Consider the following 26,313-nt stretch of genomic DNA (forward strand, 5'->3'; position numbering starts at 1 on the left):
TGACCTGAACCAAAATATTTATTATTTTTTCAATTATAACAAAAAAAAACTCGATAAAAATATTTATTTTTATTTCATCATATTTTCTATAGAAACAACTTTTGAAATCGGTGGTAACTAATTAGTATGGCGAATCAAAAGTGCTTCTTAAAGAAATTTGAATAAATAAATGTTTGAGTTTGAGTTAGAACATCAAATCTTATTAAGTACTCTGTGTAACCTAACCATGTTTAAGGAAAGATAAATTTATTTTCATATTATTTATAATTAACAAAATTTTGAATTACATTATCATATAAATTCATTTTATTATAATATCTCTTACACTGTTAAGGCACGGTAACCACTTATATATTTAAACGTATTTGCAACAATTTTTAACGTTTTTATTGTTCACTAACAAACATAAGTCTGTTTGAAATATTAACAGAACTAATTATTAGTATTTATGAATTTATTATTAAAACTTTCAATTATCCTAAATTTTTGCCGAATCGGTCCAGCCGTTTAAGTTATACGCTGGCCTTATTTTTTTATTTAATTAAAAACTTTACTTCATAACATACAAGCTGCCCCGGCTCCTAACATTATCCTAAACGAGATAAAGCCATCAAAACAAAAAACATTAAAATTCGGTCAGCCGTTCCTTAGTTTTAAGTTGAGTAATTGACACAACTGTTTTATGCATATTAATTAATAGTTTTACTCAAAGAAATGAAAATATATTTCAATACACTACAAAAAATTATTGATATTTTATACAATATAAATCTTATTTACTAAAATAAAAACAATATTAATACATAAGAACTAATAGGTAGGTCTTAACAATGAATATTTTAAAATTAGAATACAAAAAATATCAACACTGATAAAAAAATAATTAATTATTTTAATACAAAATAAATCATAAATAAAAAAAGCTATTTACATAGATACAAAATAATAATTAACAGCAGTCAAAAATATATCAAAAATTATATCATAAAGATACGGAACATCCTCCTTTTTTTGAAGTCGGATAAAAATACGGCTAAACACTGATTATTGTCTTAATATAAATGGAAAATAGTCAATATCACAATCGGTAAAAGAATGAACTATCCTAAAAATCGGTATTTTAACATAATACCGGTTTTAACACCGGTACTCAAAATAAGAATATACATAACAATATAACGTTTATATTTACAAGTATATTATGATATAGATAATCGTATCGATATATGTATAACAAAAACCGGTATTTTAATACCGAAAAATAAACACCGGTATCCATTGATAACTTCGTTATTTCTTCTTACAATTTAACAAATATCTCTCAATATAACGATATAATATCATAACGTATCTTACCGAAATATCGGTATTACACATTTCTTTTTACTGGTATTATTTCAAAACATTTTTTTTAATCGATATTCTATTTAACATTTACAAGTTTACGATATTCAAAATATCCTCTGTGTTCTTAAAATCGAATCGAAATGTATATCACCGATATAATCGGTATTACACCGGTATTTTCTTAACATAACCGGTAATTACCGGTTTTCTACCGCTCGCTAGACAGCTCTTCCTGAGACACTCCCGATAGTATGGGAGAATCTGGCGACTTTAAAAGCTTCCTCATTAAAATCCATATCCCAATTATTAATAATATTACACCGATGGCCTGAAAAATAAATAAGACAATGTTAAAATTGTAAAAACATTTTTAAATCTGTGCTGAAAATCTAGATGTCAAAATTGAGAGAATTGAAAAACATTTCAACAGGAAAAAATCCCACAAAAAGAATTAGGATACCTATCGTATCCTAATTAAAGGTTTTTTATTGAAGTGAAACTTCTTAGGCGCGTTGAGAGTTTCAAGTTTCAAGGTCGAGTTATGGCAATACCGTCACGTCAAGAAGTAAGGCGATGATTTTGGTATCGTTGAATCTTGCCAAAGAAGTTTCACTTCTGAGACGTGTGCTCGGTATACACGCTTTATTTATTTTTATTCATATGTGGGTACTTTTAATATACTCACAGTCAGCGCGTAAAACCCGTAAGGCATATAATATCTCAGGTTGAGCGCAAATTTCGCCAGCTTCGCGTAGTCGTCGCTTATTTTGACCTCTTGTCTGAACCAGAACATTGGCACTAAAGTGTCAGGGTCTGGGAGCTGATTGTTTATACTGGAAAAGGAAAAAATATTTAAACAGTGGTTTTAAAAGCAAAAGGGAATAACAGATGGCGTTGGTACATATTTAAATCATTTTTTTGAAGTGAAAACTTCTTTAGCGGCGTTGGGTATAAAATCTTAAACTCGCGTCAGGACACGTGACCTGATCGAAAAAGCGTAAGACGGATGGATATCAAACATGCTCAACGTTAAAAATAAAGTTTTCACTTCTGCCGGCACTCCCCCAGTGCAATCCGTCTTTTTTTTTCAAAATCGAAGCTAATACAACCAAAAATAAAATTATTATATTCAGGACTCCCGTAAAACAATGAGTCTTCTGCTTATAGTCTTAGCCGAAAAGAGAAGAGAGTTAAAATTTAGGCGATATTATGTGTTTTATCATTCAGTGAAAGTACCAATGAAATCGATTCAGCAATTACAAAGATAAAAATAAAAATCCCCTTCATAAAAAGTGGGAGTAAAACGGTGAAAAAAAAACACGTTTTCATCAAAGTTATCTTGTAAACAAGTTACTTCAATTTAATCATATTTTCAACTACCCACTTAAAATAAAATAAAAAGATTATCCTTACGTAATTTCACCAATATGTCTGACGAGCAAATTGATCTGCAACTGCGCGAACACTTCTAAAGGCATCCCGGTGAACATTTCCAGAGCAAGACTGAACGTCATTTCCCTGCAAAAATTGTTTTTATAAGACCCTATGAAGATTGATGTTTCAACATCAAAGAAAAAGGAGGATTTTGTTTTGAGTATGTGTTATGTTCAATTAATAAAAAATATATTTTTATTATTTTCTATTTTTTGAAGTGAAACTTCTGCACGCGTTGAGAGTAAAATTTCAAAGCAAAACCGTCACGTCATAGAGTATGGCAACGATTTTGGTATCTTTGAATCTTGCCAAAGTTCACTTCTTGCACGTGTGCTGTGTCGGCAGACACGCTCTTTTTTTTCTCTTCAATGAGTGAGTTGGTCAGTGAGTGGGTTGGCATACTCATACCAACCCACTCACTGACCAACTCACTCATACCAAACCACTCATACCAACCCACTCATAACAACCCACTCATACCAACCCACTCATACCAACCCACTCATACCAACCCACTCATAACAACCCACTCATACCAACCCACTCATACCAACCCACTCATACCAACCCACTGATACCAACCCACTCATACCAACCCACTAACTATTCAATTCACGGGGTGGGCTTCAATCCGGCCACTTTGCTCGGATAAGGCGGGTCCAGGCCCAGGAAGTGCGGGAAGGTGACGAAGGCGGGCACTAAACGCACATCACGAACCGTCCCACTACTGAATAACTTACTTTCTAACCAATTACACACTCAATTTATTAACTAAGCAACTCACTCAGTATACCCAGTAGTCAACCCACTCATACCAAACCACTCAGACCAACCCACTCATACCAACCCACTCGTACCAACCCACTCATACCAACCCACTCATACCAAACCACTAACTATTCAACTCACGGGGTGGGCTTCAATCCGGCCACTTTGCTCGGATAAGGCGGGTCCAGGCCCAGGAAGTGCGGGAAGGTGACGAAGGCGGGCGCGCCGAAGCGGCACGCGGACACGTTCAGCGCGCCCGCCGGCAGGCACTCCGCGTCGCGCACTTCGTCGCAGTAACACGCCTGCCCAAATAAATACATATACAGATGTAATATAAAAAGTCGCAGAAGCACGCTTGGAGAGGGAGAAATAGATATAAAAATAGGAAATGGAAGCAGAATACTCAAACTCAAACATTTATTTGTTCAATTAGACTTCTTTTAGAAGCACTTTCGAATCGTCATTACATATTTTTAACATTTACCACCGATTCGGAAAGCAGTATCTATGGAGAAGAACCGGCAAGAAACTCCATAGTTTTAATAGAAATAAGAACAGGAATAGGAATAGAAACACAAATAGAACTAGAAATATGAACGATAACAGGAATGGGAACATGAGTAATAGGCTATCATCACGCTATGACCAACAGGAGCGGAGCACTGTGGGTAAAACCGCGGGACACAGTCTAAGCAAATATACAAAGTACAAAATAACTCACCATTTGAGGATATCTATAGCCGTTGTCAAACACAGAGTCGTTGGCCACATACTTCTGCCCCTCTATACCCAGGATTGTTATTGTCTCGTTCTTCGCTAGTGTCATGTATCACGCTATGACCAACAGGAGCGGAGCACTGTGGGTAAAACCGCGGGACACAGTCTAAGCAAATATACAAAGTACAAAATAACTCACCATTTGAGGATATCTATAGCCGTTGTCAAACACAGAGTCGTTGGCCACATACTTCTGCCCCTCTATACCCAGGATTGTTATTGTCTCGTTCTTCGCTAGTGTCATGTATCACGCTATGACCAACAGGAGCGGAGCACTGTGGGTAAAACCGCGGGACACAGTCTAAGCAAATATACAAAGTACAAAATAACTCACCATTTGAGGATATCTATAGCCGTTGTCAAACACAGAGTCGTTGGCCACATACTTCTGCCCCTCTATACCCAGGATTGTTATTGTCTCGTTCTTCGCTAGTGTCATGTATCTGGAAATAATATGATAAGGGGTTAAAATCTCAGCCATTGAACAAGTTGATGTTTGCTAATGTTAAATTCTATTCAACAAGCTCTATAAATTTTATTTGGGACATTCGTTTATAGAAAAATGAAATGACTTCTTGAAGAATACCTGTTAATTTGAAGGCAAATACAATTTTTTAATATGACACACAAAATCTCAAAGAAGGCAAATTTTATAATAAACTACAAATCTTTTTCATTATTTTCCAAATATACGTTGTAATACATTTTCAAATCCATTTTTAAACAATTCCTTCAATTGTTTGTAAACATAAGGCTCGATAGCTGCTTCAAGTCAAGTGTTGTACCAGCATATCGCGAACACAATCTTACTATAGTTCCGCTTGACATAGTTTATGTAATGTGACCCATATTATGTATTTTAATTATACGGTTATTATTTGTTTATACTTATTACTAGTCTCATTTCTGCGCAAAGATTCACGCCTTTCCAATTGTAACTAAATTCTTTTTAATTACTGCAATATTTTTTTTTTTTTTAAACCCAAAACGCATAGACCCGACTTGATATTTAGATACATATCTCAACACGCCGTTTTTGGACCTCAAAGAAAACCAATAAGAAGAGAAGACCAAAACAAAACACTCAACACAATCATCATAGCAAATACAAGAAAACCCTTTCTGTCAAAAACCCTTTTTTATAAAAGACAAAATAACTCTTATAAAAAATACATAGAGCCTAAAATCGAACACAACTCACATGAAGCGCGAAACGCGGTAGCCATAACTTTACCTATAGACACCTTACGTAGATTAAAATGACACTTACGTGATCGAGATAAGATACAAAATCGAACAACAGGTTCAAGCACGCACAAAGCGCCAAGATCGAGACAATACCATGCCAAGATAAAATCACTCTTATACCCCTGACATATGATACAAAATCGAACACTACTCGACGATTGCGAGAGCACGCGAAGCGCGAATAGATCTCCCTGCCAAAACAAAATCGCTTTTAACTCCTAGTAATAAGGTTCAAAATCGAACTCACGTGCATATATCAGGCGCGAAGATCGTCACCTCCGGCTAGCCCAGCTCGGGCGCCCACAGCTCCCCCGTAGACCCCTTCACCTCCCCGCACTCGTACCAATACATCATCACAATAGCTCCAAGACATAATGAGACTTACTCCATGCACATAAGAGACAAATACGAAAAGCAACCCAACACGCGCGCGAATCTCGAAGATAGAACAAGAAACTGTTACTCTTATAACCAAGAGATAAGATACAAAATCGAACAACACCGGCGAGCACGCGCGAAGCGCGAATAGGCCTCTCCGCCAAGACAAAATAGCTCTTAATCCCTAGTCATAAGGTACAATATCGAACTCACGTGCATATATCAGGCGCGAAGATGGTCACCTCGGGCTGGCCCAGCTCGGGCGCCCACAGTTCGCCCGTAGACCCCTTGACCTCCCCGCACTCATCACGGTAAAGTGTGCGGTTCGAGTTCCGCCACATCTCTAAGTTACCAAGCTGAGAGAAGTCAGACGCGCCCGTGTTCATCACGAACACACCGTCGTATTCCTTTGAGCCGTTCCGCTGGAATTATAGGGATACAGATTAAATAAGTAATTAAAAAAAACGGAATACAGATTAAATAATTAAAAAATATATTTTTTTGGAAAATTTATCATTACATCTCTCTCTCTCTCTATAATATTCCTTCCGCTCTACATTCTAATATTATTACTATTTAACAATTGGCAAATCAAATAATTATTTCATAATATTATATGATAAAAGGGAATCTAAAATTTTGACTCTTATGTAGCCAGATGTAATTCATTTACTTAACTTCAAAATGCAAATTGTTTACAAGATAATGATTACAAAACATCCATGCATATGTGCAATTTGGTAAAACGAAAAATGCACGGCTCATAAATTCATTATGCTCATAAGATATTAGATAATTATGTTCAAAGTAAAAAGGAATATAAGCCGGTAATAGGAATAGGAATACTTTGTGAATATTATACGTAGTTAGTGCTTTATTCAGTATCTAATTAATTAAGTTGGTTCAAGAATAGAGTACTTAGATATTTATAAAATCTCATGATGACATTCTGTATAATATAAAAAAGATATAGGGTCGCAGAGCTATAGTTAAGTAAGTAAGTATAAATAAATAAGTCTCGGGCTGTTCTGTGCCACATCCGGACATACAGACAAAACATTGTTGCATTTTTATATATTTAAAATAATATAATAATAAATATTGCGTTGTATGGTATAAAATATAAATCATTCAACCATTGTTTTCTAAACCTAGGCTTATCGATTGTGAAGATTATCGGCGAAAAACTTATATATTTTTTTACTATTATTAACTACGTATACTATACTCGCCAAAATCTTAAATATCTACACGTGCATAAAAATAATTACAATCGAATTTTCATAACATTCGCATTTAATATTTATTTATATTTACAAACTGATGCGTCATTATACAACGAGCGAAAGCGGCCAATGATTACGATATCGTAATGACGCAACGTCACACTTCACTGTGTCAGCACGAACGGCTATGAAATATAGCTACTGCGAATTATTATCCTATACCACAGAATAGTAAATACATAGTACGATACCAATACGCACATATTGGTGTAAAATATAATCTCTACAAGTCAATAACTGCGTTAAAATTTAAAAACAACCGACTTCAAACTTGCACTTGCAACATTTACAAATACAGACAAAAATGCTCATAAAATAAAAACTACTGGGCCTATCCGAATAAAATTTTTATGAGACCAATTCGACACCATCCCGCATCGAACAAAAAAAGAATCACGTAAATCGGTTCAGAAACCACGGAGTAATCGGTGTACATACATAAAAAAAAAAAAACATACCGGCCGAATTGATAACCTCCTCCTTTTTTTGAAGTCGGTTAATAAAAATAAAATTCTCACAATGTCAGTTACCCTACTCATCCGAACGGCTGGACCGATTCCCATGAAATTTTGTGCACATATCGGGTAGGTCTGAGAATCGGTCAACATCTATTTTCTATATAAATGATAAGAGTAAGGTAGAATAACATTGGCCGAGACATCTATATTATGAATGCGCGATAAGACAGCGATATCAAAATAAAGTTGTTGATTACGAAAAAAGAAAGTAAACAAAAGGACTTACAGTCAATCTTACAGTATTTTACAATTAGTATAGTCGTAAAAGATTATGCCGAAAATAATTTTAAAGTAACCAAGAAAAATAATGAGTTTTCACCTCATTATTTTTCTTGCAAATACCAAAAAGCCGATTTTTTTAAATAAAATTCAACCACGCTGTATGATTAGTTCTCAAAAAGTTATATTTAATTATATATTATAATACATTGCATCCTCATGTTAACAATGTATGTAAAGTGAAACTAATCCTGTTTGTCTATCTGTAACGCTTTTAAGGCTAAAGAATCAAAACGATTGCATTGATATTTTATTTAAAGTTTCAACCCATACTCATTTTCAAATATTTACATACCTACCCTACATCCATACTAATATTATAAATGCGAAAGTAACTCTGTCTGTCTGTCTGTTACTCAATCACGCCTAAACTACTGAACCAATTTGCATGAAATTTGGTATAGACTATAGAGATATTTTGATACCCGAGAAAGGACCTACCTTTTATTGCGAAATATGTACCACGGGCGAAGCCGGGGCGGACCTCTAGTTTATTATAGGTAACTTGTTTTTATTTACTACGAATATTGAAGCATTTACCCTCTACCTAAAATTATTTTATGTCTTCACAAATCGGGGTGACTAACACCACCTACGGTCACCTTAAACACTAAACCTCGATCAGAGTTTAGATAGAACAACCGATAGCATCGTGTTTGTTCAATAAAATCCCACTAAACGTCAACGACCGATAAATATTTATATTACATATGATATTACATGAATACTAGCTGTCACGGCGAATGTTGTTCTGCCTTACTCTTATCACTAAGGTCTGGAGTAGGAAAAATGTTGTTGTCCGATTCTCAGATCTATCAAAATTGCATGAGAACCGATGAGTCGTTTCAGAGGAGTATAATTACTAACATTGTGATACTACATTTTTATATAGAGAAGAGATAACACAGAAATTCTGGATGAGTTTAGCTTAATCAGTTAAACACGTTCGTGATGAAATGTTAATTAGGCTATCAGTCGCTTTATCAGCTATCCGTGGAACTGGTCCAAAAAGATTTAATACAGAAAAACTAATGACTATTGGGCTTCGCAAAACAATTTCGATAATAAATATATAATGGTAAATTGAAATGTATTTATCCTTAGCGCATCATCATCATCAGCATAATTTGAAGATGATGGTTCATTAATTTCAAAATTATCATCATCCGTAATTATTGTGAAGACATGGTGATTATTTATGTCCATACACAGAAAGATAGCCATCATCATCATCAGCCGTCAGCTCAAATAAGTATCCACCACAGATAATATATTACCACAGTATAGAAAAAAATATGATTTGGTAGACTGTGGTAATACTATGGTTCCCTCTAGAAACATAACAGGGTTCAATGGACCATTTTATACAAACAATATTTAAAATAAAATATATTATTCGGTAGCAAAGTTTGATTTTAAATTTGAATACGGGGCTCTTCACCACAGAGGGCGTCTTTTTAATCTACTTTTATAACAGGTTTTTAAAAGCACTAATACTTAAGGAAATATGTACAAAAATACATTATAATAATGCGCAAAACACAGGGCCGGTTTCAAATAAAAACACTATGGACTAAGGTAAAGAAACCAGAACGAACCTTCATTACCTATATCATTTTGGTATCAAACTAATAATGTATTCGAAATCCTGTATCTAAATAATTTCTAAATTATACCATAAAAGAACAAAAATATTTTTGGACAGCCCTTTTAAAGTGCGAGAAAGGACAAAAACATATTTACATTTTATTTTAGTTTACTTATAGCGTTACTAGAGGTCCGCCCCGGCTTCGCCCGTGGTACATATTTCGCAATAAAAGGTAGCCTATGTCCTTTCTCGGGTATCAAAATACATATATCCATACCAAATTTCATGCAAATTGGTTCAGTAGTTTAGGCGTGATTGAGTAACAGACAGACAGACAGAGTTACTTTCGCATTTATAATATTAGTATGGATGGCGGATTCGATATATGTATATTCAAATATTTAAATAAAGAATGATATAAAAATATAATTAGCCCAATAAAACAAAAGAAGTAAAAATATCTTATCGAAACAGCTGTTAATCAAAGTTTATCCTTTAATACATTTTAAATACATGTATCCAAGCTAACCTTTGAGACTTTTCTACATGACTCAGCAAAATACATAAAGATTCAATCAAATCAGTATATTTTGTAATCGATGCGTAATAAATTTTAATAAAAATAATTAGAGATATTTTAACGGATTTACGACACGACATAATCAATAACTTTCCTAATCCAATTTTTTCACAATAAAAGTGGAAATTTATAAAAAAAAATATAGATAGGTACATAATATTATAAATACTTGTATAAATCCTACATGAACAAAAATCTTTCGTCGACATACATAATATGTATTTTTTTAAATATCATCATATAAATTATAAAGTTACATATTTTATTTAAAAATAACATAATTTAACCTAAAATCAATTAAAAAAAAAGACGGGTTGCACTCCGGGAGTGCTGGCAGAAGTGAAAACTTGATTATTAACGTTCAGCATGTTTGATATTTTGGAATCCGTCTTACGCATGGAATATAAGGGCTAAAAAAAAAAAACATCCGTCTTACGCTTTTTCGATCAGGCCACGTGTCCTGACGCGAGTTTAAGATTTTATACCCAACGCCGCTAAAGAAGTTTTCACTTCAAAAAACATTACAATTCGATTCTGGCAATCTCAATCCGGCCCTGTACCTAATACCAGTTCCTAATATTTTTGCAACTTATCAACCCCACTTATAAGTGACCTTTAGGTGTTGTATTTGGAACATATATTAGGTACTGATAAGTAACTATGTATATACCTAGATTAGTGAAGCTGAATATTTGTTTTAAGTGTATGAGCATGATTCAAATGTGTTTGTCTGATGTATTATACAACAGTCTGTATGTATCTGTACTCTGTATGTATGTATTATACATTTTATTCATTTCTTATGTACCTATGTGAATTTAATATTATTTTCTTTATATTTGGCCTAAATAGCATCAACATCGGATCAACCGTTTCAGCTAGAAAGATTAACAAACATCTATCCCTCACAATTTTTGGTCCTATAATATGATAGGATACGATAAAATCTTTTTTAGCTGCATGTGTGTCGAGCACACGTGTCAGAAGTGAAACTTCTTTGCCAAGATTCAAAGATACCAAAATCGTGTTTACTCCATGACGTGACGGTACTGACATGACGTGACATGAAATTTTACTCTCAACGGGCATAAAGAAGTTTAAATTCAAAAAGAAATCCGCCATAAGGACAACTTGCAAATGAATCATGACAAAATATTATTTAATCAACAATATTAATAACGTATATGAGTCACAAAGAACACATTATTTCAAGCGACATTATAACATGGCGCAGTTCAAAGTTCCCATTCGATATATTTTTAATCGTTATGTAAACATCTATGTATACTAAGACATTATATGCTGAAAGATCGTTTGTTTGTGGAATGCGTGAATCTTAGAAATGTTAGTTCAAAATAAAATGTGTTGCGACTAGCAAAAAGCTTGATTTCCTGAGTATTTCAAAAGAGGAGAATCCATTCTCTATTGTCTTTTTATTACATTTCAACTTTTGTTTCGACCAGATCCCAGATTTTCGAAATTGGTCTTGTAGAATTTTGTACGTAATATACATTCTACAACAATTATAATGTTTGTTTGCTTGTCACGATATACCTCAAAAACTACACGATCGATTTTAAAGAGTCTTTTACCATTGCAAAGCTACAACCCAGTAATATAGGCAGTATTTTTATCAATCCTCCTATAAACTTAATTGAAACCGAACTTACCTCGTAAAACCATCCAAATTTATCAAACGGTATATCTATCGGCAGTTCTGGAAACCTCTCCGCTATCTGCAGTATAGGATCATCAATACCATCGAACAGCCACGACGACACATTAGCTGAGAGGAACATGTCTTCATGGAACATTCGCATGAAGACATCTACTGGTATCTTGAGGAGTGGATGCTGGTGGCGCATGTAGTATGCTACTGTCTATAATGGGAGGAAAATATTTTTTAATAACTCAGGCCCCGGAACCACAGACACAATAGAAAATCTATTGTGTCGTGGACCGATCGGGCCACTTGGGGCTCAATGGGTTAAACATATAAGAACAGCACTACACAGAATTTCACCTCAGTAATCAGGATAACTCTATCAATAATAATTTCCTTTCCGCCCGCGGCTTCGCCCGCGTTTTCAAAGAAAAACCCGTTCCCGTAGGATTTCCGGGATAAAAACTATCCTATGTCCTTTCTCGGGTATCAAAATATCTCTATACCAAATTTCATGCAAATTGGTTCAGTAGTTAAGGCGTGATTGAGTAACAGACAGACAGACAGAGTTACTTTCGCATTTATAATATTAAGTATGGATTACAATCAGTAGTATAAGTTGCCATACATGTATGTTTGTTCAGGTCAAATCTCGCAAAGGAGTTATCCTCGACCGATTAAGTTGATACTTTGCATTCACATTTAGTTTTTACGTATATTATGATAAACAGAAGAAATTAAATCTTGCGCTATTTTTTCACCCATAAAATATTATTATATTAATGTATAATATTGTGCAAAAAAATATTGATAAAATTGATTCCTTTATAAATCGCTTCAAATGCTGTAATAATAATAAAACTTGTAAAATGTCTTTGCTGTCAAATTATTCAAATTGAATCAATTCATTAAAATTACGTATTCACCTTTCAACATTCTAACTTTAGGTATACATGGATCCAGACAAATAAATTATTGAGTAGGTAGATAACTAACTACGCATAAAATGTCTTTTTTTTTGTCTTATGAAGGAAGCAGAAATGGGCGGTGGTGACCACTTAACATCAGGTGGCCCACCTGCTCCTTTGCTTGCTCTGACATAAATAAGAATCTTTAAAAAAAATCCTTATTTTTGAAAAAAATAACCTATTATTACATCGACCAATAAGGGTCGGCGCAAACGGGCCATTGACCCCAGCCACCGATGGCCAGCGACAGCCACTTGTCACTTGTCGGTCTCAACTGCTTGAAGTGGTCCGTGTACGGCCACCCTTACTCGATATAGAAGTGTTCGTGTCAAAATATATGAAAAAATGTGTCAAGTAAATGTAGCTGGCCACTGGTGGCTGTGATCAATGGCCGTTTGCGCCGACCCTAATGATAAATAATATGCTTTATTTTGTCCACCAACTTACCACGATAATCGGGTTGATACTCGTGATGATGTCAGAGAGGCTACCGTTAGATAGCTCCGGTTCGAAGTGCCAGAACCTCTCGTTATAGAATGTGATGGTACTGTTGTCATTCCATGTTAAATTCACCTGTTGAATAAAAAATAAATTTATTTTTCAACAGCTGGAATTAATTTTAATGGGACTAATGGAAAGGCACTAGATTTCAAACATAAAGATAAACAGAATCATCAAACTCGGTTCACCCAGTCAAAAGTTCTGAGGGTTACCTCAAAACCCAAAAAAGTCGAATTAAGCACCTCCTCCCTTATTCGAAGTCGGTTGAAAACTAGTTAGTTAAAGCATCATCATCTGCTCTAAAGATTTTTTTTAAAGTGAAACTTTTATTACATCGTCTCAAACTTTTTGGTCTGTGTAGCGCATGTCGCGTGTATCGTGTAGGTATACCTACTCGGCAGCCGACCGTCACGCGACATGCGCTACACAAAGCAGTGTTCGGAACCGGTCGAACAGTTTCACTTTTACCGTGGTTTCATAAAACCACACAACATTTTTCTTTTTATTTCTATTAGTCGTAGCGTGATTGATAAATAATTAATAAATGGACGGAATGATGGATGGTCGTCGATAAACGAACTTCTGATTTAAATCAAAAATTAAAATCAAATCTTTCCTGTATGATATAAGAGTTGATTGGTCAAAAATAATTTATTGTTTTTATACCACATTGTCATTATTATGACTCAAAGGCCCTTCGCTCATGGAGCTACTGAAAAAGAACTAGTCACAAACTCAAATAACTAACGAGTTGCCTGAGCGTCACAGCCCATACATGTTCTATGGAGATTCGCACACGACGCGACTAGTTACTAACTGGTGAGTAACGCGTTAGCAACAAATCACGCGCGACGCGTCGTGCCGGTCTCCACGCTACTGGTTTCCCGAGTTTCTTTGTTTTTTATGATAAAAATGAACGAGCAAACATTGACAAGTGACTGAAACCTTATAAATTGAGTAGCGTTGTATGCGAGATACAATTTGTAACTGGTTTGTAATCGTAATTACTGATTAGTTCAGTCATTTTTGAGTAGCTCCATGAGCGAAGGGCCAAAATTTCATCAAAATCGGTGTAGTGGGTTAACTATGACAGCGTCACAGATTTATAATAGAGACAATCGCATTTATAATATTACCTATCTAGTATGGTTGAATACAATGTGTAAGAAAAAAAACCCAGCGTACCTCTGTAAAAATCAATTAAAAGATTATTTGTATAATCTACATTCTTCCTAGTCACATATTTAATTTATCTATTACAATAATACAATTAATATATCTATTTAACGATAAGATTGCTATGTAAATCCGTATTCAGATTTTATTTCCTAAAAACCAATGTAATATCTACTCTCAATCCTGCACAATATAGTTTATTTTAAATAATCAATATTGTCCTTTATTTTTTCTATAATTACTGCTTCATTCATTACAATAACATCACGTTTTTATGTTTATGGGTAAAACACATTTACTTATATGTATGTAGGTATTATGAATACCACATACCACATTAGTATGAATTCTTTCTGTATTAAAATGAAACCTTTGATCATACTAGTACTTTGGATAACTGGCTTGAAGAATTTCCCGTATTTCCCAAATGTACATCAAGAATTTTCAATATGGAACTAATTTTGCAGTTTCACACTTTGCGATTAGAACTCGCAAAGTGTCCTATTTTGCAGTGTCATTTTTTGCATAGTGGCCTATTTTGCAAAGTGTCCTAATTTGCAAATTATTTTAAGTTTCACTATTTTTTCATATCATTTTCACTATTGTGTTATTAGGTTATTAAAATAAAAACAATATCAATGTTAAATTGTTAATAAGTAATTTGACAAACAATACACTGTGATGTAATTATTGTAAGTAGGTTAGTGAATAGATTCATAAAAGATTTCATTTTGTTTGCATAGATGCGTCACCGAGTTTTTCATAAATATTTATATTTTGCAGCCATTATACAAAAAAATTGTGAAAGAAATAAAAATCATATGGGTCTCAAACTTTCGATATTATACGAATAGGTATATTAGCGTGTATGAATCGATTTAAATCGCTAGAAAAATAGATTCAAAATAGTATCAAAATTGAAAATTAAAGTTGCTATAATATAATATCGCGAATAGTAGGTATCAAAATAAATCTCTCTAGCCATCACATTTTTTTTTTTTTAACGTTGGGAAATGCTTTTACGCATCCCCCTCGGCAGTTTAACTGCCCAAGGGGGTATGTGGGACTCGCTGCGAAGCCATACCCACTAAAACCCAACGGTGGCCGTCTATCACCCTTAACGACGGGGGTTAACAGACAGGCCTTATACCCCCGCCGTCTGCGTGGCGACTGCCGCGTCTTGGCGACCCTCCGAGGCCCGGGAGCGTGTAATGGGCGCCGATATTAAACAATATCGCCGTTCCATTCCGGACCTATCCACCTTACGTCACGGGGGGATCCGGTTTCCTTGCCGCGAGCATAGCTTTAGTATGTAATATATCTACGGAAACCTCCCCCCGGCCTTTTCTCTCTAGGGTGTTTTACGGCTGGCGCTGGTCATATAGACGCCTGCGCCTGCCGGGTCTGCGTCGTCGCAGAGGATCCGCCCCTGGGTCGTTTTCCCGGGCCCTCTCTGCGTCCTCCTTTCTCTTCATTACCGTCGCACAGAAAGTGGCGACGATCTTCCATGCGCGGTCACCGTCGGAGGAGACCATGGTCTCTACAAGAGTCTGCAGAGTCAGCTGGGTGTCTACTCCCAGCAGGCTCTGGAGGGGTCCACGTTCGTCAGTCCAAGCTGGACAGTCTGCAAGGGTGTGTAAAGCCGAATCTTGTACTAGCCATCACATATTTAGTCCTAAACCATTAAACCAATTTCGCTTAATAGGAGCACCAAATCGGACGTTGCTTGTTATTCAATTCCGTACGATAATTTCATAAATAATACAGTTTAAACTTTAAATAATGCAACCATTATGTATCAATTAATTGTAATATGTAATTTTGTTTATCATTTTAAGCTCTATATCGGATTGATTAATTATGAATTAATCGTTTAATAAACCCTTTGTCATTATAAAATCACGTGGAAGTAAAATTTCCTCTTATTTGTCATATTCAAGATAAAAATTTTGCATTAGAGCCAGCGCGCACGAGCAACTTTGTCTCCGCAACTATTTTGTCTCTCCCATCAATTTGTATGGGGAGTTGCGTCGCTACGTGCGCGCACTTTCATACTAGCTCATAGGTGGGAGAGACAAAATAGTTGCGGAGACAAAGTTGCTCGTGCGCGCACTGTCTTACGGTGCATTTACAACAAAAAATATTTTCACGTCATAATATTTTTATCAATTTTATACTAATTACATATAAAGTAATGTGTTATGTGTATTTATATATCTTAATGTAATGATGTTGAATCTTCCGGCGTGTTATCAAACAAATGGCCTATTTAATCATTACGATTGAATAAATATAATATTTATTAAAAACTAGCGGTCCGCCCCGGCTTCGCCCGTGGTACATGTTTACGTTTTCTCTACATAAGAACCATCCTCGTACTTCAAGGAATATAATAAAAAAAGAATTATCGAAATCGGTTCAGCCGTTCTCGAGTTATACGCTTACCAACACATTTTGCGATTCATTTTTATATATAAGATAAGAAGATGTACTGAAATATTTACATATAATAATACTGTGTATTACTCTTTTAACAGTTTTCATTTATAACTAGTTTTAATAGCCGTACAATTAGAAGCCTAGCCTCTTTATTAAGCGCCGTTCAATTATCGGCCTGAATGATATTGTCATTGGATGACTACGACAAAATAGCTGGATAAAAAGTATACCTAATTACTTACATGGATATTTTTCCTTCGTTAATCTATGATGATCTGCACATTTAATTGCAATTTGCAAACAAGTACATACTTACCTAATTATTTATTTTACAGTACCTACTGTATATATTTTCATGATTGAAAAACCATTTTACAAAATTAGGCATAACATTGGGTATCGTCTCACGTATACTAGAAACTGAAACTTCAGGGTAAATAAGCTTTTAATAAGAACCTGGGCCGAATTATAATTTATAAATATCTAAAACTACTTGACACAAAAACATAAAATTTGGCACAATATCTTATCTGCTAAGTAAAGAGGGGCAGAGTCGAATGGAATGTAGTTACTTAGTTAGACCTATTTATTTAACTTTTTGTAATAATCATCATTTACAAATAAACATTAGTTATTGTTTAGGTAGGTACTTAATGGACTTGCCACATATTAAGATGGCTAGCAAAGAGTGATTCCCGAGGAAGGTTTTGTATATCATTTATTGGGTTTAGAGAAAGCGGGCGAAGCCGCGGGCCCGGGCGGGTCGCCAGTAAGTATATAAATAAATAAATAATTATTTCAGGACAATTTTCACACACGACACGATCTGATCCCATACTAAGCTTTCGCTTTTGTTATGGAAACCAGATGGCTGATAAACATACATATGTATATAATTTTTAAACAAATACATATATTGATCAGTAACACCCAGACACAGAGCAAACATCTATGTTCATCACACAAATATTTGCCCCGGGTGGGAATCGAACCCACGACCTCTGGCTTGGAAGGCAGGGCCACTACCAACCAAGCCAACTGGTCAGTCAATAAAACTAGAATATAGAACTTATGTTACCTTAGTATGTTCCTCTCTATACACATACGGTCCAAGCTCCACAACTTCGAGAGTGACATTCTTTCCCGCCAAAATATCAGCCACATTCGTTATGTTGAACATGTGGCACTCGAGGTACATCGGAATCGGTACTTCCCGCCAGATCGGGAATGACGTTGACGTTTCTGACAATATCATCATCTGTGGACAAGAACAGATTAAATATTTTGTGACCTTAAAGAAAAAAAAATAAACAAGAGATAAAATTATACACACAAATGCTACATTTAAAGAACAATTACATATTTAAAAATAAAAAGCTTATTAGTTTTACCGTGTGCAAAGTATGTTTACAAAAAGAAACTGCGAGTAGTTCTATTCGTTCCTTTTTTGGCAGTTTTAATTATTGTAAACTATATTACATAGCAATGTCAATATCGCATATATATACAACTATAGAATGACGCCTTCCACTGAAATCTTTGCAGCATTAACCAGACATCATTACAAATAAAAAAAAATCGTTTATTTGACTCATAAAACAATGTACAATAAGCTTTGAATACAATAAAAAGAATTGCATATTATAATAATGATACTTTATATAGATACACGAGTCTCCACACTAGGATCCCCCGTGTTGTGGGAAACTAGTCTCTTTCGATGTTACAGAAAATATTATAGAAGTACTTACATTCTTCAACTGTGCGAAGAATATCGTCGGCCAGAAGATGACCATGATCGCACCCACGACCACCAGCACTGAGCCGCAGCCCATCAGCCAGCCGCTCTTCTTGCCGGCGGACACCATGTTGCCTGGAACAATATCTCTATGATTTTTTTTTTATATGTAAAGGTAAAACGAGCAGGACGCATTTGGCTGGAAATCGTCGCCTTACTCCATGACGTGACGGCATTGCTATGACGCGACCTTGAAATTTTACTCTCAACACGCCTAAAGAATGCTGGATTGTGATTTCACTCATGGTTTACTTGTATAGAAGAGTTATGAAGCTATAATGTTGCTACGCATGTTTAAACAGCAAAGAATTATGAAGATAAAAATTGGCCAGAATAGGATTTTTCCCATAGATAAATTGATAATACATAGTTAAAGAAATAAAGAAATTTCGATGCATAATTTCCTGGTACTGATGTCGCAAAAAATCTTCAAATTCGGCTGATGAACAGTATAATCGCGCGATTGAAACAAAACAAAGTTCCGATAAAATGAATATAGAACAACATACGAAGACAATATTTAGTACTAAGTAATAACAATACTTAAAAGAATTTAGAACAATTAAATTCTACGAACCTCTCAATAACAGCAACAAAATATGACTATATTTTATTTAATTAGCCTTGACTGAGTCCATAGGCTTTTCAAAAATTGAATCAACAATTTCAATATCAGATAAATACAGATAACCGATTAGGAAAAGTATAAAATAATTATTAATTAACAATATCCATTATGCACATTCATTGTTATACAGTTGAAAAAAAAAACTACTTAACACAATGAAGTACCAAATTAAAGTTTCGGGCGATGAAGCGGGGATTTAGTGCATCGTCCGGGAGGCGGCGTGAGACGTGTTCCGCTCACGCCGCCCCATGAGGGTAGAGTTGGCTTGCTCATAGTTTGTTTCGGCCTGGAAACGGGCAGCCGCTGAAGGGGTCACGGACGAATTCTACCGTCGTCGTCTTCCGTGGCCCCGTCGTTGATGCGGCTTGACGGAACAGGGGGGTTTTGGTCGGTAGGAATCCGACATAACCCACTGCCCCTTCCCCGGAGGCCGTGGGTATCTATGCAAGATTTCCCCACTTAAAAAAAACTACCAAATTAAATCGAATTTATCTAAATCCAGAGCCGTAATAATCAAAATTGATAGAAAATAAAGTCCAAATATCCGATAACGCTGCAATCTGAATTGATTTTAATATATATTGTAATCTTAATCTATGTAATACATTTAATGCAAAATAGTTAATCATTTAAAAAAAATTACATTTGAACGATCTATGTATATTTATTGCCTACGGCGTATTATTTCCATTCATGCCTAAATAAATGATCATCAAATTCTTTATTATTATTACTGCAATATCTTAGACAAAAACTTAAAAGTATCATCATCTTCAGCCCCAGTCCAGTTTTTGTTTCTTGGCATTATTCCTAACAATTTAAACTACAACACTTGCTTGCTTAGAAGATATCACATATTGTGAAACATTTAGTTCTGTGACAAGCTGATATAATTGCGATATACGATTGTATTTGGTATTTGGAGTAATTAAAACGATAAATTGAAAATTAGATAGTTACTTAGATCACAATTTAAATTCCTTTGCCGTCTAGTCCAATGTGGAGTCAACACACTTTTGGACATAAAATTACTCAAAAATATAGAACCTCTGTGATGTTTTCCTTTTTTTTTGTAAATTTTGTTTAAAAAAAGGTCTCATAAAAGGTCCCCTTTATGAGGATTCACCAAGAATAGAACCTAGAAATTATCTCTGATAATGCTCATATACCCTAAACAGCAAAACAAAATTCGAAAACAGGATGGTAAATTTCAAAATTCACTTAAAATCACATGCATATTGCAAAATATGCATCTGCAATAATCAAAATTATCAATCATTTTCACGAATATTAAAATGTAATAATCAGAGCTTAAAGATACATACGCAAAGAGATAATTACAGATATTTCCGGGGCCTATCTTAATTATTTAATGAATGGATATTGTGATAAGCAAGTGGCAAAATTGTGAAGACGTCATGAATTTATGAGAAACAACTGATTAAAATGCATCCTCTGAATTATCAAAAAATTAATAGAAGAAAAGATCCTATTGTGATAAACAAAAGTTTATATAGATTTGTGAATGGTGATGGATTTATTACAAGTGCACGCAAAAAACAGTGATGGGAAATGAACCAAATTTGGCATAGGTGTGAAATATAATTTCCCCACTATTCTCTCCCCAGCAAAGGCTTTATCCAAAGAGTATACAAATACTGTTTTATCCGTGAGACCTCGTTTAACAAATGTAATCTACGTTACGTGGATTTAGGAAACCACTTAATACATGTTGAGCTATAAGAAACACAAGCTCCTATAAGTCAGTCATCAGTGTAATTATTACATAACTTGTTTTTTAATACGAGAGCGAAATAAACATACACTTGCATTAATATGCAAAATCGGGGTAAATGCTCTGTATCGCCTGATAGTAAGCAATTACCAGCAATTACCACGGCCATAACCAAACAGATAAAGGTGTGATCTGGTTTTAGGAAGAAAAAGATAATATAACGAAAGAATTTACTACGGGTATCTGGGTAGGTATCTATACTAATATTATAAAGCTGAAGAGTTTGTTTGTTTGAACGCGCCAATCTCGGGAACTACTGCCCCCCTATGCAAGTGGCTTTTTGTTAGCGTAGCGTTCAATAGAATAGACTACGAATGTATGAGATTGACGTAAGCTGTAGATAAAGCTTACGATCTAAAGCCACTTGCATAGGGGGGCAGGTCCGATTTGAAAAATTATTTCGGTGTTCGACAGCCCTTTTATCGAGGAAGGCTATAGGCTATACATCATCACGCTAAGACCAACAGGAGCGGAGACACGCGAGTGATCTTTCACTCGTAAGATACATAAAGATAATTTTATGCTCCCGAATAACCCACACCATCCCATTATCCCATACTTATGTTCATGTTTTTAGTAATACTACCTACTATATTATCTGTAGTATAGAAGCAAGGTGCTATAATACAATATTTGTTAATAGAGATTCCGAACCTCCCCTTCCTTGAGGGTCTCAGCGCGGGAATCAGGAATAAAAAAAAAGACGTGTGGCACTCGAGGACTGCCGCGGTAAAGCTATTGGTAATACACTAAATTTGAAACCTTCACATTTTCTTACGAGTATAGGAAGTAGATATATTTTTATGTTAATGAATTGATTGAATAATCACGTACATAATATAAGCATTACTGAGTATTATAACACGATTATACACGTTATTATAACACATAATTTATAAAAAAACTTATAGATATTATTTTATCACGTTCTTCAATTCGACCCGTTTGATATCTTTATGTGGAAAGCTTTTTATTTGTTTAACTAAATCTAGTTTAATAAACTTTAAAGTAATTTCTAGAACTTCTTTTAGTAACAGGAAGGTACAAGGAAGCTACAAGTTTACCGAATAACTTAAGACTGTATTTTATTTTAATTTTCATTTCTTTTTCGGGGTTAAACCTTGCGAAGCCGGGATAAAGCTAGTATTTTTATTTAATTTTAACGTCTTCTTTCCTCATACATATATGGTATAGTGTTTAATCTGTGGTCATAAACTCTATGATCGAAGTTTGTATTTTTCAACCTACCCGCGATTTTTTGTATAAAAATGTAACTGTACGATCGAAAACGGTTATAGTTCTTGTGATTAATTTAAACATTGAAATATGTAAGTGGAGCTAGTGTGTGCATTTTAATTAAAAAATAATCTAAATTTTCACCTTATAAACTAGGCTATCTTTTTGAAAAACAAAACCTAACAAGCAAAAGTGGGATCGAAGATTGGCGGCTTTCCCCTTCCGCTACTCACCCCCTGTTCAAGTCCAAAAACGTATGTATCCACTATCCAAGGCCACTAGTCATAACATTATTTACATAACATTTCCTTAAGAAATAAGCCGCAAAGCCGACTTTGGGAAGCACCAAAAATTGTGTAATACCATGTAATGCTGGCTCAATTTATTTTTGGATAATTGTCAAATCCAATCATGTTTGATATATGATATGGGTGTTTCAACTTTCTTTAGAATTCTATTCCAAAGAGTGATCATAAGGTACTATTGTTTTGTTCATTTGTAAGGCTTCGCTTTAAGCCTACTTTGTTTAAAGTTTTAAACACAACAATAACTTAAACTTCTTACAGTTTATTTCAGTGCCTTTTTGGACATGCTTGCTTTGCTTTTCATAATATTTTGAAAATATCTTTAGATTTTATTTAAAAATTTGTAGGGTACCTTTACATTGTTAAGTTTTAGCCAAGGCATGTGAAGCTGCGGATGGAAAGCTAATTTGAATTAAGAAATATGATGATATGCATTCAGAATCCATTATCTTAATATTTCAGTTTGAAATATAGATTGATCATTGACATCAGATAGATCATTTGAACAATCTGAAAAACTGTCTGTGGAGAATAGTGAAATTGTATGTAATTATTTTCATAAGAAATTATTCATTTCTCACACAACAAGCTTTCCATGGCATAATATGATGCATTTTTTGTATCTTTTTTTTTTAAGTGAAACTTTTATTACATCGTCTCAAACTTTTTGGTCTGTGTAGCGCATGTCGCGTGTATCGCGGCTGCCGAGTAGGTATACCTACTCGGCAGCCGACCGTCACGCGACATGCGCTACACAAAGCAGTGTTCAGAACCGTTCGAACAGTTTCACTTTTACCGTGGTTTCATAAAACCACACAACATTTTTTTTATTCTAGATAGGGAAGCGCTTGACCACAATCTCGCCTGATGGGAAGCTAAGATGCGGTCTAAGATGGTACATGCTTCCCTAGTAGGTACCGGTTCACATTTTGCTTGAAGACCCCCATATTGTACTCGTCGGGGTAATACATTGGTTTAAAGACTATCTATACTAATATTATAAATGCGAAAGTAACTCTGTCTGTCTGTCTGTTACTCAATCACGCCTTAACTACTGAACCAATTTGCATGAAATTTGGTATAGAGATATTTTGATACCCGAGAAAGGACATAGGATAGGTTTTATCCCGGAAATCCTACGGGAACGGGTTTTTCTTTGAAAACGCCGGCGAACCCGCGGGCGGAAAGCTAGTTTCATTATAAGTCACATATACTTTTAAACACATTTTCCTATGTCTTTCTTTACAACATTTGCATAAATGTATGATGAATAAATTTTGATTAAATATATAAATTAGGTATGCATGTTTCGTTGGGACACTAAATATAAATGTATCAGTATAAGCTGACCTTTAAACTAAATATATTGTTAAGTAGGTGGATATCTATTTTAATTATTATTTATTTATTCAATAAGGGAAAAAAACCACCACAAAAGGCAGCCTTTACTTATTAAAGATTGATCTCTTCCATATAGCTTTAAATGACTTCACTACATTATAAATGAAACAAAGTTGCTTTCTGCCGTCTGTTTTTATATGGTTAGATCTTTACTTTACTCAACAGATTTTGATGGGGCTTTTTTAATAGATAGATAGATAGAGTGATTCAAGAGGGAGGTTTTAGTATACATTATTATAAGTTTAAGCTAGATAATCTATACTTATATTATAAAGCTGAAGAGTTTGTTTGTTTGAACACGTTAATCACATGAACTACTGGTCTGATTTGAAAAATTATTTTGGTGTTAGATAGCCCATATATCAAGGATATAGGCTATACAGTAGCACCTCTATAAGTCGAATATCAAGGGAGACGCCAAAAAATTCGAGTAATAGAGTTTTCAACTTATGGAGGATTTCGATTAAAGAGCAGAAAATTCTTCTTCTTCAGAGATACTGGTTTGCTCTATAAAATTTCGTAAGGTATTCAATGCGGTTCTTGCCTCTTTGATGGAAACCTATGGAGCGCATGTACTATTCACGTCTTCTATGTCATCTTAATCATTAGTATCGGTTTTCTGAGCTACTGAATCGATAATTTCGTCATCAGATACTTAATACAAACACGTGTTTACGTGAGTCATAAATTTATTATCGTAGACTCCTAAAATGTTTTCTAAGAAACAATTTATAGTGTACTTGCACTGTCGGCAAGTTGTTAAAGTCGGTAACTTATTTTTGTTCGAACAATAGAAGTAATAAATTCCAAATGATAAAGTTATAAAGGTTGTAAAACAAAACGTTGCTATGTTTGAGATACAGAGGTCAAATTTAATTTTTCGAGTTATAGAGTAAAAAGATGTACCAAAATGGCTTGGAGGGACTCGGTGATAATTTCGACTAACAGAGGGTCAAGATTTCAAGTAACGGAGGTTTTCGGGTTTGAAGGGAAGGGAACAAAACATTTTTTCGAGATTTGGAGGTTTTTGACTTATCGAGGTTCGACTTAACGAAGTGCTACTGTATATTGTTTTGCTTAGACTAACAGAAGCGGAAGCACGAAGGTGAAACCGTGAAGTCCAGCTTTTCATAAATACATGCATAACATTGTGAAATTATTTACTTATGTAAGTAAACTATTTTGCATGCACATGATATTCGGAATAAATTATTTATCCTAATAAATTAATAGTTATTCCTATATAATAATACATGAGATATGATAGTCCCATAACACAATTTAGAGGTATTATCTTTAAACAAGTTTAAATAAAAAGATAAAGCCCAAGAGATAAAAATAAAAGTACAGATTTTTATTTCAAGGTAAACACAGTTTCCAAATGTGGAATTCAACTTATAAAATTAAAATATGAACTTTATAAAAATGGAGGCAAATTATATTCTAAAAAGATTATTTAGACCAGTCATTTAGTATCAAATATGTATTGGTAAATATTGATTAGAAAATTTATTCAATATAAAAAAAAAACAAGATTATTCCCAAAATGTAATAAAAGTTTAAAAATCAGCTTCACTTTAATTACCTATTTATAAATGTGCCAATGAGTATGACACTTTTGTGCTCGGCTTTAAATTAGAATTAATGAATTATGAAACTTACATGTAAATATTTATGCAACCGTAGAAACGCTTAAAATCTTCACAATTTTATAACATAACACAAAATATATCTTGAGGCACTATAAAACTTAATAAAAACTACAACTACAACAATAATTTAGTGTATAATTACTATTTACTATTTATTATTATGCAGCCGTCCACTTCATATGAAGTGTTCGAGGCAACTTACACAGAGCAAGTAATATAGTAAGAGACGGCACTCAGTACTTTGATTTCGAGCTCACGCACACATATGCATGTATTGGCTAAGGGCGAATCTTATATACCAACATAAGCTCACTTACGTCAAAAATGACACACATTGCTGCCAACATTTAAAAGTTGACGTGCTAGTGATGTCTTTTTGAGTGCATATTATCGATAAAACTTCATATCGATATCGATAAAATTTTCGATGCTGGGTAACATCACTACTAGTTCTCATCCTTATTCAAATTTATAGGAAATTAAAAATAAAACACCAACAATGTAGATCAATAAGTTTATTATAATATAGGTAATATTTATAATTATAT

At 34.3% G+C, this 26,313-nt stretch overlaps 1 protein-coding gene across 1 annotated transcript; it reads right to left on the minus strand.

Moving 5' to 3' along the window:
* LOC149909211 (protein croquemort-like) lies at positions 1-25,957 on the minus strand. The gene is made up of 11 exons (XM_090101460.1): positions 25,776-25,957; positions 18,702-18,823; positions 18,029-18,208; positions 13,282-13,407; positions 11,874-12,083; positions 6,166-6,374; positions 4,661-4,769; positions 3,691-3,851; positions 2,761-2,865; positions 2,033-2,180; positions 1-1,675 (listed from the first exon to the last, which is right to left on the minus strand). The coding sequence occupies exons 2-11, from the start codon at positions 18,816-18,818 to the stop codon at positions 1,556-1,558; spliced, it is 1,485 nt and encodes a 494-aa protein (XP_089957586.1). The 5' UTR covers positions 18,819-18,823; positions 25,776-25,957; the 3' UTR covers positions 1-1,555.
* Positions 25,958-26,313: the final 356 nt, after the last annotated feature.

Source organism: Colias eurytheme, chromosome 4, assembly GCF_061535395.1.
Source record: "Colias eurytheme isolate Ceu_HAF_F1 chromosome 4, ilColEury1 Martin Lab GWU primary, whole genome shotgun sequence".
NCBI classification, from domain to species: domain Eukaryota; kingdom Metazoa; phylum Arthropoda; class Insecta; order Lepidoptera; family Pieridae; genus Colias; species Colias eurytheme.